Source organism: Haemorhous mexicanus, chromosome 3 (genome assembly GCF_027477595.1).
Source record: "Haemorhous mexicanus isolate bHaeMex1 chromosome 3, bHaeMex1.pri, whole genome shotgun sequence".
NCBI lineage: Eukaryota > Metazoa > Chordata > Aves > Passeriformes > Fringillidae > Haemorhous > Haemorhous mexicanus.
In genome coordinates, this window is record NC_082343.1 from 2007245 (window position 1) to 2027151 (window position 19907).

Below are 19907 nucleotides of genomic sequence, written 5' to 3' on the forward strand. Positions count from 1 at the left end.
GGACTCAAAGTGAGGAATTGCTTTTAAGTAAAAGGTTTTTTCATTCAAAGGAAGAGAGAAAATACAAGCAGGAGAAAAAGTTGTTAGAACCACCCTTAAAATAGAATCATTTCAGACAACAAGCCAGAGTGATGCTTATAAGAAATAAAACAAACTCTGTCTCCCTTCCTAACGAGCCAATAACTCCCTTGGTCTACGAAGTCCCACATGAAGTTATCAATAAATTCTGAGGAAAAATGCAAAATTCAAGTTTATCACGGATTGAATCATTGTTTGTGGCTGTAAAGCAGAGGCAGCCAGGGCAGATAGCCCTTCTCCCTTCCTCCTCCCATCTCCACTGGCCTTGCAATTAAGCTTCAATATGCCTGGGAGTAGATTATTGATGTGGAAACAGCTATTTCCATCAGCCGCAGACATTCTATACTTTTGAAGTCTGTGGTTACAGAGTCATTATTCCATACAACACTTTCCCATCACTAGGGTGTGCAGGATGCCATAAAAAGTGGTTTGTGCAAGTTCCAAGCTACAGGAGCTATGTCAATGGTTACCTTAAATACTTTTTTTTACCCGTGGTCACCCTTGCCTCCCGAAGAGTTGCTCTAATAAAAACAACTGGATTGTCTGAGAACCAGCTCAGTAGAGCTGTGCTGATTTGCAGATCTGGTTGATATTTCCATCTTTTAATCTGCATATTGTTTCCAGGAAGATGATGATGATGATAGTAATAATAGCAGTAGTAGTAGCAATAAAAAATAATAATAATAATAATTTGCTCCTGCTTGCAGTGAAACACTGCTGGAGTTGAAGGCTTTGTTTTAATGAGACACACTGAATGAAACAGTGTCCTGCAGTGCAAGAAGTACATGTCAGCCTTGGCATTATGAGCCAAGCTACAGTACAATACCCATAATTTTCTTGGTGATCTCCCAGAAAAACCTTCTTAATTTAATCTCTAATGGGATTATCAGCCTCATTAAATTGTAAATCTTCCTCAGTCCAGCTGTTGTGGGAACCTGAACTTTCATAATGTTATCAATTTGCTGCTCTGCTCTCCCTACCTGAAATCCCCTTTGAAGCTTTTAACACTTCCCTACCTCCCCAAAGAAATCCCAGTCTCTTTTCAGACTAACCCTACTGATCTGCTCCCTTCCACTGCAGACCTTGCCCAGTGGCTCTGGACTAATTTTTGTTGAGGCAGCCAAGCATATTTTGCAGAAGGCCCTGCGAGAACAAGCTGTGAAGAGCAAAGCCACCTCTCCTGAGCCAAGAACCAGGCTGCCCACTGCAAATTCCCTGCCCCTGGAGAGGCACAAGAGCTCAGCCTCTGCTCCTCTGGGATGGGCAACACAAGGCCAGGCAGGTTTTCCAGTTGAGTGCCTTCACAGCACTGTAGAAACACGGATGGAAAGGAGCTCTGGCCCTCATCTTTCTGGCAAGTTCCATCCCCAGTCCCTGCTGTGCCCAGTGGGGGCATACCTTCAGACCAATCCCAAAGTAAGATTCCTGCTGAAGGCTGGGACAAAGTCCTCTCTGCAAAGGACACAGAACCAGGACAAAGCCAGTGTGGCTGCTTTTCTAAGTGACCGGGCTCAGGGACAGAAGGTTGCTAAATCCTGGAGGGCACTGACAGGTGACAAGATTCCAAAAAAAAGGAAACTCCACCTTAGGAAGCCATTACTGTTTGTTGCAAGCAAGGCTCTCAGGAATACAGGTTATGAAGGATTAGTACTGGAGAGACAGGAAAGTAGTAATCTTAAAATGCTTTTAGAATTCTTTTTGTGCCTAAGCAAGGCAAAGGCAGTAACCATGTGTGTGCCTGCTCTCTCACACACCTGCAAAACCTCTTTGGAGAAATAAACAAACAAAAAAAAAATTTAGAGTACAGCAAAGTCATATTCTGAAGGAGCTAGGATTTTTTTCCTTGTACACAGTAGTCTGACAAAACAAACCACTGTTGCTTGTATCCAACACCCTCCTTACTGCACTAACATGTACAATCCAAGTGTCCTTCTGAACCCAGCTTCTTGCTCCTGTCCTGTGTAACTAAAAAACAAAGTGGTCTGTGCCTGTAGCAATCTTTAAAAATGCATTTGATGCCTTTGGCTTTTTTGTTATTATTTTCAGCAGCTTAAGTCAACTGGGAACAAGATTTGTAGTTCTCCTGTTTTAAGATCACATATCAAGTTCTCATAGCAGCAGTCTGCCCTCCCAAAAGGGCTTGCCTTGATATAAAGGAGAAACTAAACATTCCATATCCATAATTAGATAAATAATACTTCAGGCAAGATATGGCACCTTTAAAAGTGCCTTTTCAGGCTTGGATTTTACTCTGCTTGTTACTACAGAAACCATCTAGCAACCAGAATCTAACACAGACTCCACCCAAAACAGAGAAAAACAATATAGACAGAGTAGGTTTTTCCGCCCCTTTTTTTCCCTCCCTTTGACCCCCCCCCCCCCCTCCACCTTTTTCTTTTTTTGAAAGGGTGGGTGAATGCTAAGGAAAAGCATCTTACTGTGCAAAGGACAGGAGCGTTTTGCATGCAGCTGAAACAGTAAAGCTCTGATTACAGATGGCAGCAATGAAAGCAGCAATGAGTAATGAGCAATGAGAAATGCGTAATGCGGGATGAGGATATAATTTCCACACATCGGCTAAAGAAAGGTTTACACTCTTAAGCAATAAAAACAAACCATTAAGCCAGACCTGCACTGTCAGGAAGTATAAAACAGTTCTTGAAACTCTGCAGTTACTATACAAAAGGTTTTGTTTCATAAACTTTTGTTTCCTGATCTTCATAAAACATTAACATCAAGTTGCCATATGGCAATTAGCTGCCTCCTGAAATCAATAAAACCCCCCCAAAAATCAACAACTGAGGAATAACCATTCAATGAAATAGCTCAATTATCCTCTTCTAACAGTATAGCAAAGTGGGTCTGATACAAACACAGTGTGGATGAGCTCCTCCTCCACAGCTGAGAGTTCAAGGAATCATGTTCCTCTCTGCGCCTCAGGGGTGGGGTGTGAGCCTCACCTGCCTGGCGGGGAGCAGGGATGTGGCCCCCCAAACCCTGCACGGGCAGGGAAGGGGTCCCCAGCTGGCTGTGGTGAGCCCAGGGGAGCCAGCAGAGCAGCCCCTGCTTGCTGGCAATGGCCAATGCTCTCGGGAGAGCTTACCTCCACTGAAGATCCTCCTCTACATGCTGCTGACCTCAGAAGTCCAACTGAATTTTGCGCAAAAATTATCAAGCCACTCGACAAAGCTGCTACTGAGTCTCAAAAGGACAAGGAGACATGCTGATCACATTTGTGTTTAGAGAGATGCTTATCTGAAATGCACAAAGGGTGACATTATCTATCACAATCTCTGCCTATATAGATCATATAAGTGCCTAGAAGCAAAATGTTTAGGAGCTATAGGGTAACAAAGGCAGTTTTGCCTTCAAAATATTTTGCTTTTTCTCCTCTTAAGAGGAAAAAAAGCTCTTTTCTCCTTGTAGAGCACTATAATACTCATAAGTACTAAAGAACTAAAGTAAGTACTAGTGACTGTGCTAACAGCATACCTTGAGTATTTAGCATTATTTAGCAGAATTTCAAAAGATGCCAAAAGCCCAAACCTTTCAGAGAGGCTGTCTGATCATCAACTCTATCTGAAAGACTTCAGGAACCCAACTGATCTCTAGGAGAAGTTCCTACTACTCATCTGTGAAAGTTTGTTCTGTTTCTTTTACTTTAAGTCCTAAGCAAAGTCTTTAGTGCAGCACTCTCACGCCTCCGACCTAGGGAGTGAGGTGAAGGTTAAGGCTTTAAAGGTGCATTACAAAACCAGTTCTGCAGAAATTTATTGACGTGCTGAGCTTGACACCTGCATATTTCCTCCTCAAAATCAGTATGGAACTGATGATTCTGTGGCTAACACTAAGCAGTTACAGAGATGCTTACAAGAGTGGGTCTTAAGTTTGCAGTGATCCATTGGCCTCCCAGTGTATTTGACTAAGGATGCAATTCCTTGTCAAGCACAGGAGGTTTGCCTGTGCAAGGAATGCGGCACTGTGCCATGAGCCAGCTCCTGCTCATGCAGAGACAAGTGCTGTAGCCAATTTTTTGGCAACAAAATGAGCATCAATGAGTTCTCATGCCTTACAGGAGAAGTAAAGCAGTCACCACTCTGTAAAGAGCCTCCCTCAGTCTGGTCACACATGAAGGAGCTGCGAGACTTCAGCTTTACAGCACCGGAGCTGAGGGTCTGGTTAGAAGTGCTGTGGGTTCTTTACAATTTCACAGGGTTGGGATCACACCTTTCATGCTCATCATTAAATTTTCAGCACTTGTCAGCTTCCTCAAGCTTAGGTTTTACAGTACAGTAACACAGCTCTGACTTGACTGCACAACCTCATATCACAAACACCAAATCCTTGCTGAACCTCCACTGCAGCCCTGACAACCTTGCCAAACAACAGCCACAAACTCATCCAGCACCAGGAGAGCTGGCAAGAAGCAAAAGGCAAACCAAACTCCTGCACACATGATACTTCACCCCTAAAAACATCAGCCACCAAAACAGCACCAGTTTTGAAAAAGCACCTGGAGATGTCCACTCAGCCAGCCCACAGGCTGCTATGTAGTATCAGCATGGCCAACATCAGCCACCTCTCAAAATTAAGCAGAGCTCAGCTGCAGAGTGGTGGATTGTTCTCTGACAGCTGCTAAAAACACTGCTGGTACAAACAAAAACATCAGTTTTATCCCACCACGGAGCCTTACAGCCCAAGAGATTTTTAAGCTCACAAGAAAAAAAAACAGAAGCAGCCAAAAGGTAATTAGTTTTTCACTTCTATCCTCTGTACCCTCTGCTTTTTGTGATGAACAGCAGTAAAGGATTGTTCTACAAGAGTTAACCAAGTTAGCCTTTCTGATCAACACATCTAGTTAGTACCATTGCTGCAACACAGATGATTCTGCTAAAAAAAAAAAAAAAGGAGTTTGGGGAGTGCCAGGACAAAAAAAGAGGGGTTCATTAACAAAGCATCAGGAGACCCAGATCAGAGATTCCCACAGCTGACTTAGAGAGCTCCCTGCAGGGCCCACTGCACACCTGGCTTCAGGAAGTGCAGCCACAGTTCACCAAATGCAGAACTGGACCCACACCAGAGCTCAGTGGCCAAGAAGCCCATTTGAGCTCCTTTCTGCTCTCCTGTTCCAGCACAACTTTCACACAACACCCCCAGGCTCTGCCTGCCACACCAGGTGTGGAACATGCAACAGGCACAATCAGCATCAGCTTTAATGCTGCCTTTGCCTACTGCAAATCCCACTCTGCCCCTTACATGAAGGATTTAAAAACCAGTAAGATGATGCAAGCACAAGTTGTGATGACTGCACAAGTGAACCATTTTTTCTTACAGACTGGACTTCTCAGAAAGAAATATCAGAATTCTATGGTTTATTATCCGAAATAGATTTAAACATTTGGGAAGAAAAAAAAAAAAAAAAGGTTTCCAACACAAAACCCTGGAAAGGAAGAGAGGCTAATCTGCCAAACAGCAAAACCATCAGCTGAGGTTAGAGAGGAGGCTGCATATGACAACAGCTTGCTGCATGTAGGGCAAAAATTGCAGATTAATTTCACTGTAACACTCCACAGAAGTGAGCTCTCATCTGAGGTGAGGAAGTATGCAAGGCTTTTCCAACTGTTAAAGACAAGGGCCGGTACAAATTAGGTAAGTATTCCTCTTTAGCATAGATAATCACAAAAAAAAAGGATGACATTTTAGTTTTTATTATTTCATATTTGGCCAGGACTTTTAAAGGAAGGACTTTTAAAGGAAACATCAAACATTCACTTTTCTGTAGGTCTAGAAAGGATTCAGTCTTCCCCCACCCCCAGTTCCCACAGGATTTCTATTGGCCCTTATATTCACACTGCAAATTAGTTGGGAATAGCAGTATTTATACTAGATCAGCAACGTCTGGTTCTTATCCAAATGTTCCACCTAAAGAGGATGCCAGTTCTCATGGATTGGACAGCCCACCCTGCAGCATTCCTGAGAATTGTACAATATAATCTTGAAAGTCAGCAGAGTGGATTATCCACTTTTTTCTGGACTTGAACTTGTGACCTTAACAGTAGCACAGCAGAAAGCAAATGTGCTATGCACTTTGCCATAGTAACCTTCCATGTATTCTTTTCAACTTAAATACACACAATTGAAACAGCTACAATTTTGGAAAATTATGTACAAACCCTATATTTTTTTCTTTTTTGATTACATATAAATACAAATTAGCTATTCTTCTAAAAAGTGGTTATAATAGTAAATAAATACAAAATAAGAATCTGACCATTATACTTCATGTGCTGGGGTTAAACCCATATAAAATGTACAACTAAAATACATTTAAAATCTTTAAAGGAATATTTCTCTGATTAAAATATTTGTTTTCCCAACTTTTTCGTAGACATAAATATATTTTCAAAATAGTTGTGTTTTTTTTTCTTTCCATTTCATTACATAAATAAAGTCTTCATTGGGAAATATTAAAGTGTCAGCTATTTTTTTTTTTTTTTTGCATTTGTCTAATATATTTGCTGTGTTAGCGGCACCCACAACCCTCCACGACCATATCTTGATAGTTCTTTAATACAACTTTTTCATTTTCATCAAGGTAGAGCATGGAAATAGCACTCAGTTCTGTCGGCACACAGCAAGCCTTGGGGATTTTGGAATTCACCGAATTGACCAAAGTCTGAACAATGGCATGGTTTGTTGAGTTTAGGTGATCTGCCAGCGGGAAGGGACATTCCCCATGGCAGTAAAAGGCACTATACCCCGGCGGGGCCACAATCCAGTCATTCCACCCCACATCATTGAAGTCCACATACAACGGATGCCTTTTGCAACTGTATTTGTGGCGTTTACGCTGTTTGTGTTTCGCTTGACGCTTTTCTCTTTTATGGAGCGGGTGTCCCTTGCCATCATGCCCAAACGTCACTAACAATGGCCTGAGCTGAGACCAGCTATCTTCATCCTGATGTAAAGACCTGCTAATCCTAACGTGCCTCTTGGAGGCACTGTTCTCTTTGTCCAAGTGAACCACCTCTACCACAAACCCATGATTAGGTTGTCCATGTGCAATCCACCTCAAAACAGCTGGCGTTACATCAAAACTTTCCCATTTACTTGCATTATGATGCACCAACCTGGTGTCCAAAAGTCTTGTGACAGGGTCCTTAGAGGTGGCTGTGGCTGGCTTTATAATTTCATAAATATTAATACGGTGATGGTAGCTGCTGTTGTTCTCAAAGGCTCCGTGCACCTGTTTCCGAAAAATCTGGAGTTCCGCTGAGGTGATAGACTCCTCACTAGGGATGGAAGTTAAATTAAAGAAGAAACGCCGTGCTGTTTTCCCACTCGCTTCTGGCAGTTCTTCCAAAACTTCTAATTTGATTAAACAGGGAAAATAAAAAAAGAGAAAAAAGGAAAAAAATCAGAAACTGAGACAAACAATCAAACCCCTTAAGATTGTCTGCTGAAGGCAGCTTTCAAATGACAGCTACCACATGTGACACACAAGACCTGAAAGACTTTCAGGCAGAAAATACTGTGTCCCTTGTTTGTTTGTTTGTGCAAGCAGCTATCGCATGAAGTTAAAAATGCTTCATTCATTTTACACATTGGATTGGATCCTGGTGGCCTTTGCCTTCCAGGTAGTCGTCATTAGAAGCAAGAACTATACAACATTGATTTGGACTTCAAGGACATGAATGAAAAACTCAAGCACTGGGGAATTATTAAAACTGGTGGAGAACTTTGGATAACTGTGGCATTTCTGATTTTTTCTAAGAATACAGCTCTAACATCAAACCCTTAAACTCCATTCTGAAAAGCATTACTCTGCAATGCAGGTGACCTACAAATCTTCATGTATGAATTTTCGTGTGTTTGATCACACACAAATCACGTATCAGCATCCATAATGGTACTTTACAAAGCATGGCCCAGTATTGACCCAAAAGGGCCATAAAGAGCAGCAGGAAGATTCAACTGCTGAAATAGGGGTGGATGGAAAAGAGATGATGAAACAAAATCACCTCCAAACAAGAAGTTTATAAAACACCAAAACCAAACATTCCAGGAGTCACTAAACTCTGGGCCATTCCCACCTTCGAGTAACAAGAGAATGGAGCTTCAGAAGGAGCACAATATACCTAGGGTTGCCAAGTACATTACTGCTACAGACATTAAGAAGTTCAGTATTTCCCAAAATAAAACTCTCTCATGGTTTTAAACTTTGGTGCTAAACACACTGAAGGAAAAAAAAAAAAAAATCACTTTCTAAGGGGTAGCCAAACCTGCTATTAGCAATTCTTAGTGGTGTAACCATTCCCCTTTGAATCCAGTACAAATTTTTGTATAAGGTAAATCTCAGCCTTATGGTATTTCAGGACCAGACCAGTATTTGCTAATATGCAAATATTTTTGAATGGTCACAAAACAAACTTCTGCACTCAAGAAATCATTAATGCAGTGAGAACTGAGTGAAAAAATGGGAGTCACACTGATTTTCTTCCAAATTTTTAAAAAATTATAACACCAATTTTCTAAAAGAATCTGCTTTTGCTGTAATCATCTGATGACTTCAAACTGCAGATTTTTACATTTGCCTAAACCTTATTAACTTTGCCCTTTCGACTCCTCTCTCACTCAGCCCCTTGCCCACAACCCTTGGGTTCTACATGAATGATCCACGTGCTGGCTCTTCCCCATTAACTGCCAGGTTTTTACTTCCCATGTAGGGAAAGGCGGATGAGGAGAGGTTAGATTTCACCATTCATCCTCCTCACCATAAGGCTTTCCACTAAACAGCACATCCACTTCTCAGAGGCCGCCTCCTTTTAGAAACTTAAAAACTAATTAATATCTTTTCTTGACATCGTTTCACTCTAAAAGCAGCGGGAAAATGCGAATTCATTACTTTAGCAGCGGGACCACTGCACGGCAGCACCGGAGAGCCGCAGCCAGGAGCAATTACAACCTGGGGAAACCTTCCCAAAAAAGCACGTGAGCGACACGCGCCCCGCCGGCTCCGCGGGCCCGGGTAATGCCACAGCCGCTGCTTCGGCCACGGGAGCCGGGAACCGCCCCCGGCTGCGGAGCGAGGGTCTGCCCGGAGAAGCGCTGCCTGGGGGGGCTGCAGGCGGGGAGGTGCCGCACAGGCGCTCGCAGGTGAGAGCCAAGCGCGCCGCGGGGCTTTGGTTACCCGGGCACGGCGAGCCCGGCGGGTCGGGCTGCAGCGCTCCTCGACGGCAGCCCCCAGGATGTCGCGACTGATTGTTTCACTGATCTCTCACGGGGATTAGACGAGGATTAGAAACCTCAGCAGAGGCCCGGCTCAGCCGCGCGTTAGGGAGCCTTCCCTGCTTTCTAGCCTCGCAGGATAGCAGCGACCTGTAGGAACGCTTAACGCGGAGTCGCGCTGGCTTAGCGGGAAAAGTCAATAAACCGGGAGCGGCCCGGTGGACTGAGAGCGGGGAGAAGTGAGCTGGCAGAGCAAGAGCTCCGCGGTAGAGCCCGTCGGGAGCTCCGGGTAGAGCCCAGCGCACCCGGCCGGGAGATGCACCGCGCGAACCCCGCGGTACCGGCGGCAGGAATCCGCCCCCCGCTCCTCCTCCGGCCCTGCCCTCCCCTCCGCTCCCGCAGCCCGCGGAGCCCCCGCCCGCCCGTACCTTCGTGGTGGAAGCTGCGGACGGTGTTGGCGCGGCTGGCCGCCCGCTCCAGCGGGAAGCCCAGCGCCGCCGGCTGCCCCAGCTGCTGCCCCGCGTGCAGGCGGTAGAGGTCCAGCATGTAGGGCGGGATGACGACGTCCTTGCCGGGGCTGGGCCGCCGCTTCAGCCCAAACATGTGGAGCAGGCGCAGCTCGAACTCGCTGAGCAGGTCCTCGGGGCGCTGCGCGGCCGTGGCGGCGCGGCCCGGCTCGCTGAAGCGCCGCCGACCCACCTCCGGCATGAGCCCAGCCGCGCCGCCCAGCAGCGCCTGGCAGAGCAGCAGCGCCAGGAGCGAGCGGGTCACGGCAACCATGATCAACCTGCGCGGAGGAGGAGGAGGAGGCGATGGGAGCCAGTCAGCGCGGACACCGCGCCGGGGAAGGGAGGGTACGGGCGGGGACAGTCCGCAGGTGGAACCCACCCCGGCGCCGGGCCATGGCCGGCGAAGCCCCCGCCGCGGACCGTCCGGCGGAGCCCCCCGAGGGGCCGCTTCAGGTGCGCGGCGGCACCGAAATCCCCGTGGCAGGAGATCAAAGGGAGCGAGGCGGGACGGGGGAGCGGAGCGGGGCGCTCCGCAACAAAGGAGCACGGAGGTGAAGGGGAGGAGGGGACGCGGCCAGGGGCACCGCCGGGGCCGGGGCGCAGGTGTGCGCCGGGCCGGGCCGGGCCTCCCGCCGCCGCGGCCGGCACCGCTCACCGGGAAGGGGAGGTGCTGCTTCTTCCCAGCAAAGCCAGCTCCCCTCTGTACTGCCATCCCGACCCCCGGGCTTCCCCACACACATCCCGCTGAGCCGAGCCGCGGGGGCTTGGGGCCGGCTTCGCTTCCCCCGCGGCAGGGCAGCGGCTTCCCTCAGCGGAGGGAAAAGGAGAGCTGTTTTCCCTTAGCGGAGTGGAAGAAGGGGAAGGAGGAAAGTACATATCCTGCTACGTCCTTAGCCAAACCCACAGGATGACATTCTCCCCCGTGAAACTTTGGGCTGGATTATTATAACAGTAATAATAGTTATGATTAGTGTCCCGTCCCCCCTCTCTCTTCCAGAGCGCTAGCACCTCCGCCGTGGCCCACGGAGTCATCCTGCGGAGAAGGCTTTCAGCGGATCTGCGACCGCCGGAGCTATACCTGTGTGCAGCAGCAGGGGTTGTGTCTGCAGGAAGGTGTTCTGCTCTCGGAGTGTTTTTCCCGCATCACTTGGTGTTACTCCAAACTTCGCTGCTGCTCCTCTACAGCTGCCGAGCAGAAAATAGAAGTTCCCTGAAGTGCAGTCCGCCTCGGAAACATACTTTTAGCAGCTGGTTGAGGAGGCAGAAGGCAAGTCCCAGCCAGGGAAAAAGCTTCTCCCTTTTAAAAGCAGCGATCGTGAAGTTGCTTCTTCTTCTTCCTCCTCCTCGCGTGTGTGTGCCTGCCCGTGAATGGGTCCCTACGTGTCTACGGAGTTAAAAGGCTCCTTTTCAAAAATGTCCTTTGCATCACGCTCATCAGACAGATGGACATTTACCGAGACTCCAGCAGCAACATCAAGATGAAGCTTGACTTGTCTCCGCTCCCTTAAAAAAGAAAGGGAAAAGGAGGGAGGAGGGTAAATAAAAGAGGGAAAAAAAAAAAAAGAAAAAAAAAAAAGGGGGTGGGGAGCCGCCCGCCGCCGTCCCGCGTGGAGCGGCCGCGCTAGGGCACCGCGCCGGGCTCCCCGCCGGCCCCGCACCGCACCATGGCCGGGGGTGGCCGCCCGCCGCCGCCGCCGGGGCTTTTTGTTGCGCGGCGATGTCACGACCCCGGAGGCTCGGGGGCCCGCGCCAATCACAGCCGCCCTGTGGGAGCGGGCTGCGGCCCCGCACGGCTTTTAAAGGAGACGCCGCCTCCCTCCCTCGCTCCTTCCCTCCCTCCTCCCTCGCCCGCTCCCTCCCTCGCCGCGGCTGCCGCCCGCGCCCGGGTCGCAGTGCCGCCGGGGCGAGGGATGGGGCGGGCGGCTGTCCCGTTAAACTGCTACCGGCGGCTGATCCGATGCGGGAAGACCCCCGTCCCGCCCGGTCCCGCGTCCCGCTCCGGGCGGCACTGGCGGAGCGGGACCGGGCCGGGTCGAACAATGACCCATTGTACAGCCCGAGCGCTCCGCCGCCGCAAATCGGATTAACGCCGTGCCCCGGACTGCCGGGGTGGTAAGGTGCGAAGGTCACGTAAGGTACCGGGAGAATCCCGGTTCTTTAGAACTACTTAAAAATACATATATGTACTTATTTATTTTTCTCCTCCCACCAGAGCGTGGAGCTCGCTGCCCGAGCCAGGGGAGGGGGCTGGAAATCTGGGGCTTTCCTCGCTCTCCTCTCCGAAAGAGAAGCGCCCGGACTCGGGAGAAGTCTCCTCCCGCAGCGCTGCCGCGGCTCATCCGATGCGGGCTCAGCCCCGTGCGGGCGGCGGAGGGGTTGGGCTGGGTGGTTTTTTTTAAGATGTGGCTGCCCTCCAGTGGTGGAACGGCGGCGGATCGCCCGGCCCGGAACGGCGGCCCCGGCGCGAACCGCCCGCCCGCGGACCCGCACCTGCCCCGGGGCTGAGCCGCGCTCCCCGCCGTGCCCAGGCCGGTGCTCCCCGGGCTGCAGCCCCGACAGCTCGTGGCATCGCCCACGGAGAGCGGGACAGCGGTGGCACGGGTGGAGAAGGCGGGTCCGTGCCCAGCGCGATTGTGCTCCCAATCCCCAACTGCATCCCTCGATGCCTTTCGCGGCGCTGGCAAATCTCCTGATACAACGAGTAACTCGCGAGCAGGGCTGTGTCCCTTGCCCCATCTCTTGTTTGTCTGCATAGGCTCTGCGGTAGGGCCAGGCCCTTGCATAGGTATGCGATACCTAGCAATTTAGGGTCCTCATCAAAGCCAAAGCCATCGGCACACCATCATTAGCCGGGGTCCTGCTGCCTTCCCGGCAAGGCAAGTGCTCTGCGCTCCACCTCCTCTTCCCAATATCTCTCAGGGGCTTCATTTGCAAAAGGCACAGCTAGCCTGTGACACCTTGAATTACTGCGGAGGAGGACTGAAAGCAATAACAACTGAGACAGCTCCATTACCAGCTCCTCCTTTGGGAGCGGCCTTTCCCCTCCATCTTACTACTTCTTAGTGTAGGAAGAACACCGATTTGAGGCAGGAATTCATCACATTTGGGCTAGAATAATTCCTCCTGCGGACCTTCTTCCCCTGGCTTCCCTATCACGACTCCAGCCATTCCCGTGAAACGTCCCTGCAGGATGAGGAGCTCACCCAGGGAGGTACACAGCAGCAAAACAAACCACCCCAGAACTGCACCAGAGTCATTAAAGAGCTGCTAAAGCTCCTTCATGCCAGCAGCTCCCAACACTCGCAACCCTCATTCTGACTCGTGCCGTGCACACAGTGGGAGAGGGGACATCGAGCAAGGTGAAATCCCTCAAAAGTTGAGCTCTTTTTCCCTTGCATTCCAGTGCAGATAATGTTTAATTTTATGACTTCCTGCAAGTCTTTAGCATGAACTGAAAGTTCGTGCAGTGTGACTTCAGGGTATGCCAATTATGTAAATCAGCACTAAAATAACAATGGCAACGTAGTTTACACATCACTGACATTAAATGAGCACTTCAACTTCTAATTGCCATTCCAGTTCAATCTTAGTGGGTCATGCCAGGAAAAAGTAATTTCTTGCCTCAACACTTACTGCCTGTGCCTGGAGCAGAGGCTCTACTGTATGCCCAGCACTGCTTTATCTCCAGGAGCTCTCTGTGTTAGGATAATGAGTCTTAGAAGGGAGAAACGTGTTTGTGGTTGCTCTGAAGGCCTGCATATCCTCTGATCTGATATCAACAGGGTCTTGTAGGTTTGCCCCTCTCTGATTTCAAGCATAAAAAGCTCTCAGACATTTCTCTTGGCCATAAAAAGCCTTGCCTCTATACTTTGTCACATCTCAATCTATTTTGATCTGGAGCTGCTGGGGCAGCAGCTCTGCCTTCCCAACCATTTCCTCAAGGGCCCAAGAAACAACACTGAAACACCTATAACACATTCCCTGAGTGTACTGGCACCCACCCACAGCAGAACCTCAGCCATGTCCCCCCACCTTCCCCACAGAAAGATTTCTCACCAAGGCAGATCCAGGTCTGTTGAGGCAGTATCCTGGAATATGGAGGGAAAGGTTAAAAAGAATTATCCCTGAAGGTTTGGTTGTGGTCTGCATCTCCTCAGCACAAAAACTGACTAAACTCTGCCTTGTGTTCAGGCCTGCTCCACCCCAGCCCCAGCACACCTGAGCTCACCAGCTGAGAAGCATCTTCATGATTACAGAGAGAATTGGAGACAGGTGCATTTAGGTATCATGAACTGGAGGCAAACATGCCTGGATGTGCCCACCCAGACTCCCAGCTCCACAAACGAGCCCTTGTCCCCTTCCCACTCCTAGAGCTGTGCAGCAGCACGCTTGAGATAAAGAAACTAAAGCTCAACCCTTGCATTTCCTGCAGCTGAAATTCCTCACGAGCTCTGTGAAAATGGAGTTGAGTGGCACATCAGCTAAATATCCAGCCCCATCGAGGTGGTCTCCCACAATGTCATTGCATTTTACAGTTATTTCAAGAGCAATCCTGCTCTTCAGCCCAAGCCCTGCCAGAGAGAGAATCCACCACTTACACTGAAAAGATCCGTGTTAGTAAAACTGACTGTGCATATTTGTTAAACTACACTGATTCACTTCTTCCTTCTTTACCACATGCACTCCTTTTTTCATCTTTTTACGTTTTTTTTTTTTTTGGGGGGGGGGGCAGGTGTTTAGCCAGTAAGTACTCAATTAGTGGCACCTGCTGCTAATGTTTCAGATCCAGGTGTTCCTTGCTAGGACCTAAACACAGCTGATAGCTATCAAGTTCAGGTGTTGTTGGATTTTCTTAGTAAAAGGGTGGAAAAGTATCCAAATAAGGACATGTTTTACAAGAAGGAGAGAGTCCTTTTTTCAGGGTAGACAGGAAAGAAGAAAATATTTTCTTCCCTCAGAATTTTCTCTTACATGTCCTGTACAAAATCACATTTATACCCTGCCACAATGTAGTGTCTTTTTTTCCAATTTGGTTACACTGCAACCAGCACTGCTGGTGGCTGTGGGCTGGAGACTTCAGCTGGAGGACCTAGATGAGAAAGGCTCCCTGGGCTCTGTGACCACAGCTTGCAATCCTTAACAAAATGGCCTAAATTCTGGTCTAGTTGGAGACACAAGCCTGCAGAAACACTGGCATCACTCCGTGCACAATGGTACTCAACATTTACTACTGGCACCAGCAGCCCCCTGTGACCAACGTGGAGCATTTTTGAGATTCCCACTTTAGACCACTGTCCCCTGGATATGATAAGTATGTGAGATATGAAATATTAATGGTAGTGAGCTTTTTTAAAATGGATTTTGCACGTTTCAGTGAATAAAGCTCTTGATAAAAGTCTGTGCTGAAGTATGAAACATATACACGGTGCAGCATCAAATGTGAGCAGGGCGACGGCCAAAAATGAGTTAAGATGTGTTAGTGATGTTGAGGTTTTGCCTTCATAATGGGTAGAGATTATCTGAAAGCTTTTCTTTTCCTGAGCTGTGCTTCCTGCTGGCATTTGTGTGAATATGATGTGTGGCCATTCTTTAAAATATTACTTAATACTGTTTTCCAAAGACACATTGCCTTTTGGTGGTTTGTCTTTTAACATCTATCAACTGGCTCTGCTGCACAGCCTGTCTCCTGTTCTGTGAAGGATGGATTCTCACCTGAGAAGATAATTTACAAGAGGTGATTTGTTTTTGAAGAGAGGAAAGGCAGCTTATTCAGAAATGCCTATTTCTTTTTTATTCACCTTTGCTGAAATCTGGCAGCTCTTCAAAGCTGTTGCTCTGTTTCACAGTGAGTCTCAATTTCATTCATCAAATCTCAGCTTGCTTTCCATCATAGCGGCAGGGAAATTGGAATTTATCAGGAAATACAATGCAGACCCAGGATTTTCTCAATTTCCACTATGTCTCCACTGCTAGTGAACAATAGCAGTTGCTCCCAGCTCTGTTACATCTGCAAATACAGGCTGCAGCAATCAGTTCACATGGCTGTGCAGCTTTGAAACTGCAAGACAAATTCCTACAATTTGTAATAAAATTACTGGTGAAAGAGGAAAGGGGGAGGCAAATATGATAACCTCTTTTTTTAAGTGTTTTTTCCTTTGATGCTGCAAAGTTCCAGATTTCAAAATCCAGCATTTGGCCTGTGGCTTTTATCATGAAGAGGTGAAAATGCCACAACACCTCGGTACAGCCTGGAGAACAACCAAACCATCACTGGACAGATTCTGAGGCACTGCCACCACTGATGCATGTTTCATTCCATGCAGTGGGAATAGTCACAGACTAGGGCAATTCAGTAGGCCCTGAGCTGATTCAGAAGATCCCAGTTCTCTTCCCAGCAATAGGAGTGTCCTTTTTACTTTCCACAGTGCCTTGGTTTTCCCACCATGGAAATGAGATGATCATGCTGACCCTCACTTGTAAGTTCCTGTAAGACCTTCAAGTAAAGGCACTAAGGGTTAGTCACTGCAATTGTTTGGAGTTAAATATTAGGTGAATAATAATCTCAAATATCTGGGATCCCAAGGCTCAATCTTGCCTCAAAGACAGTGGCAAAGTTCTTACTTGTTTTGGTGGTACGGGCTTACATGTTTAAGCAAAGAAGAGACAGGGATGCCAACTCTTCTGGTCAGAAGATTTGGAGCAAAGTGGGATTTTTTAATTATATAAGTCTTGTTAGGAAGACAATGAGGTGAGGGTGTTCTCCCACAAGAAAGGGAAATGGCTGCGTCATAGATGGTCCACTTCAAGAGCTTATAATTTCATCACTGCAGAGATGACGTCAAGCAAAATGGAGGATAAAATAAAGTTACGCATATTGTCTTAAGAAGTGCATATTTTAGCAGTGAAACTGGATAATGTTTTGCAATTAAAATAAAATAAAGGCAAGCGTGACGTTCTGTTTAAGCAGATTGTGTGTATGAAGGCTTTATTGTAGCTGCAGATTTAGGGCATATGAAAAGGTTTTCTGTGCTCAGTTGCGGGATGAAAAACATTGCATCATCGGGCATTCTTGTTCTCTAGCACTTCTTTGCCTTTGGTAGTGAATGCTTGCAATTTTATTTTCTGCTGTAAAGTCTTGTTTGCTCAGGTCATTATCATTCCAATTTTTAAATATCCTCTTAGGAGTAGGCAGAACTACAGAGAGCAATAGTGAAGATTTGTGCCTGCTCGGGGGCCTGTGCTGGGCACAAGCAGCTGCACCTGCTTCACACTGCCAGGAAAGCCCTTTGCCAGTTGCTTTCAATTCCATCCCTTGTTCCCAGCCTCCAGAGGGGCTCTGATGGGCACAGGTCCCCATTCAGACATCACCATGGAACTTTATTTGGGAGCCTGTTTGCTACAGAATCTACTGGCTGGGAGGGGCCTCAGGAGAACAGCATCCTTTGACTGCTCCCAGGCTCTTGTCTGCTCCAGCACATTCCAGATTGCAGGGACTAATTACTAGCAGCTCACATTCAACTGCTTCAAGGTCCTCTTTATCCTCAGAACATCTGTAACCTTAAAGTTATGGAGTCCTAGTCAGAGTCATCTCCCTGGATCCAGCCTCCGCAGTCCTCTCCAAGGAGAGGAATATCCACTGTCTCCATTTTACAGAAGGAAAGAAGGGGCAGAATCCAGAAAAAGGCTGTTTTCACTGAGAGGTACACAGGAGCCCAAAGACCAGTGGAGGTCACACTCAGATTTCCAAAAATGCATGAGCAGGTTAGATACAGTCTGTGGGTTAAAAATCCCTAAACTTCAAGTGAGATGTTCAGTTCTCAGCTCATGGAGACATTTTTTAAAAGCCTGATAATGAACTTATTACCCAATAGTTTCCTGACAAATTCCTGCAGTGCCTTGTCCACAGTTCTTACTGCAACCCTAAATCCTAGCAGGAATATGATAATCCCATTCAACTCCAGAGAAAAGCTCTGATGTGGTAAGAGTCTATTTACACAGAAGAGAGAGGGGTTTTACAGCCTTGGTCAGGATAATAAAGGCACCAGTCAGAGTACCCATGTACAGATTTGTTCCCAACCTGGATCAGTCTCCCTCCAGGAGAGTGACACACTGAATTCCCTCATTGCTGTGCCATCACCTCCTCCCTTTGCATTTTCCCAGGCCCCACTGCAGCATGGGCATTGTGCAGCCAGTCTGCTCAGCACTTTGGGAAAGCCTGGGCCAACCTTTATATTCCTTAATACCTTTAACTGCCTTCTCTCACCCAACCTCAGCTTTTTCTGATATTTGCAGTGACCCATCTACCCTCACTTTATGTGCTCATTGAAGTAAGCACATCCACCAGTCTGTTCAGGATTAGCCTGGAAAAGCAGTGCCATAAAACATCCATGATGTGCAGCATTGTCCAGTTACTAATTCCATTATTCCCATCAATTCTGCTTTCTCTCCCTGGACTTAGGCCTTGGTGTTGTGTTACTGTAGGAGATTTTCCCTTCCTTACATTTTCTGCTTCCTCTCCAGTGTTCAGGTGTAGAGGCTCAGCAAACAGTCACATCCACTTCAGGTGGGTGTACTAAATATTGCATACATTCCTCTAGCCAGCTGTGGAATAAACTCCTTTCAAATAAACCAAAATACTAAACAAACAAACAAGCTGGGGAAGCACGGAATAAACTTCATTTACTTTGTACCTCAGACTGTCTTCCTTGCTTTCTGCTTCCTTTTGTACATCCCAAACCTCTGCATAAGTCCTGACAGCCCATGGGTTTCAAAAAAGGAACTGCCCCAAAATTCCTCCTGCCCTTCTTTGCCAGAAAGGGCGGCCAGCACTTGAATCAGGAAAGAAGTAAGATCACCACAAGTCCCAAATTAATACCTTAAATAATTTTAAACAAACTGTAAGTCCTGGTTCAGATTCTCACACAGCCTAGGAAGAATCCTGAGGACCTGAAACTCAAGTTTGTGAATAAATCCTTGGAAAATCAGGGCTGCTCTCTCCATACCAGTGGAAAATTGAAAATCCAAGTTGTGTAATCAAATGTGACATTCATTTCTGCAGCTGGTGGGAAAACAGTTTCCTTACAAAATAAACTTAATAAAAAGTAGAGTGTTTTGTATATCTTTTTTTCCCCTAAGCAACTTCTAAAATGTCAGACCTTAATTTTGAGGAACTCTGATAGATTAAAAAAATACACCACTGAAATAATATGTCAATATTATTTTTTCCTTTCTTCCCTTCATTCATTTACAATATTGGATACATTCTGATAAAACAAGCTCACTTTTCCGGGTCTAAAATTATGAAAAAGCTTTTCTATGAACTCTCCAAAGGAACATCTACTTACATGATAAAACAAAGATTTCTTCCTCTTAAGATGAAGTGAAACCACTGCTATCCCAACTGAATGCCATTTGCTCTGTGGCTTTCCCAAAACCCCATGAGGAAAGGAGGCTCCTGAGCTGCCCCATGGACATCACTTAAATTTTTAAGCTTTTGAAGTTTTAACATTTTTAAGCAGAGCAGCAGATTAGTTGGACAATCACCATTGTGTTCAGAGAAATACAATTTTCCAATGTTCTTCAAGAGGGGAATAACTGCTCCTGGCAACCTCTCCACTAGTCCTGCTGCTGATAAAAGCATTTCTAATACCACTCCTTTGATATAAACAATGTAATAAAACCAGAAAAAGATACATAACTCCCCTAAATGAGGAGTCTTTAAAACTTTTCCCTTATTTTAATATTTCCCATCCTAAAAGTGGAAGAAACTACAGCAACAAATCCCATCTTAAGGGAGAAAAGCAAACCCCAGGTTAACTGTGGGGAAGAGTTCAAGGCCAGGCTGGGTGGATCAGCCTGGGTCAGTGGGATGTGTCCCTGTCCATGGCAGGGGCTGGAGCTGATGATTTTCAAGGTCCCTTCCAAGCCAGCTCTGTGAGCCTCTGGAGGGAATCTCTGTCTCACCCTTGCTAAGCCAGTGGGCCACTGGAGCTTGGCACCTGCAGCTTGGAGGATTGCAGCCACCCTGCTGTGCTGAAGGAAGACAAGGATTTCCAGCCAGAAATGGGCATTCAGGGGGCACAGTGCCTCCAG

The 19907-nt window shown here is 47.2% G+C and overlaps 1 protein-coding gene across 7 annotated transcripts in view; it reads right to left on the reverse strand.

The window, feature by feature from the left end:
* BMP2 (bone morphogenetic protein 2) overlaps window positions 1-19907 on the reverse strand; it is a 163166-nt gene that overhangs the window by 57649 nt on the left and 85610 nt on the right. For 2 of the 7 annotated variants that reach the window (XM_059840483.1, XM_059840482.1), the window contains exons 1-3: window positions 10894-11438; window positions 9735-10093; window positions 7209-7446 (exon numbers count right to left, since the gene is read on the reverse strand). In XM_059840483.1, coding sequence (XP_059696466.1) covers window positions 7209-7446; window positions 9735-10086 — 590 coding nt within the window. In that variant the 5' untranslated portion in view covers window positions 10087-10093; window positions 10894-11438. Of the gene's footprint in view, window positions 1-3181; window positions 3334-5770; window positions 7447-9734; window positions 10094-10893; window positions 11439-11478; window positions 11591-19907 lie in introns of those variants that run through there. The other 5 variants (XR_009485616.1, XM_059840479.1, XM_059840484.1 and 2 more) reach the window with 5 other exon arrangements.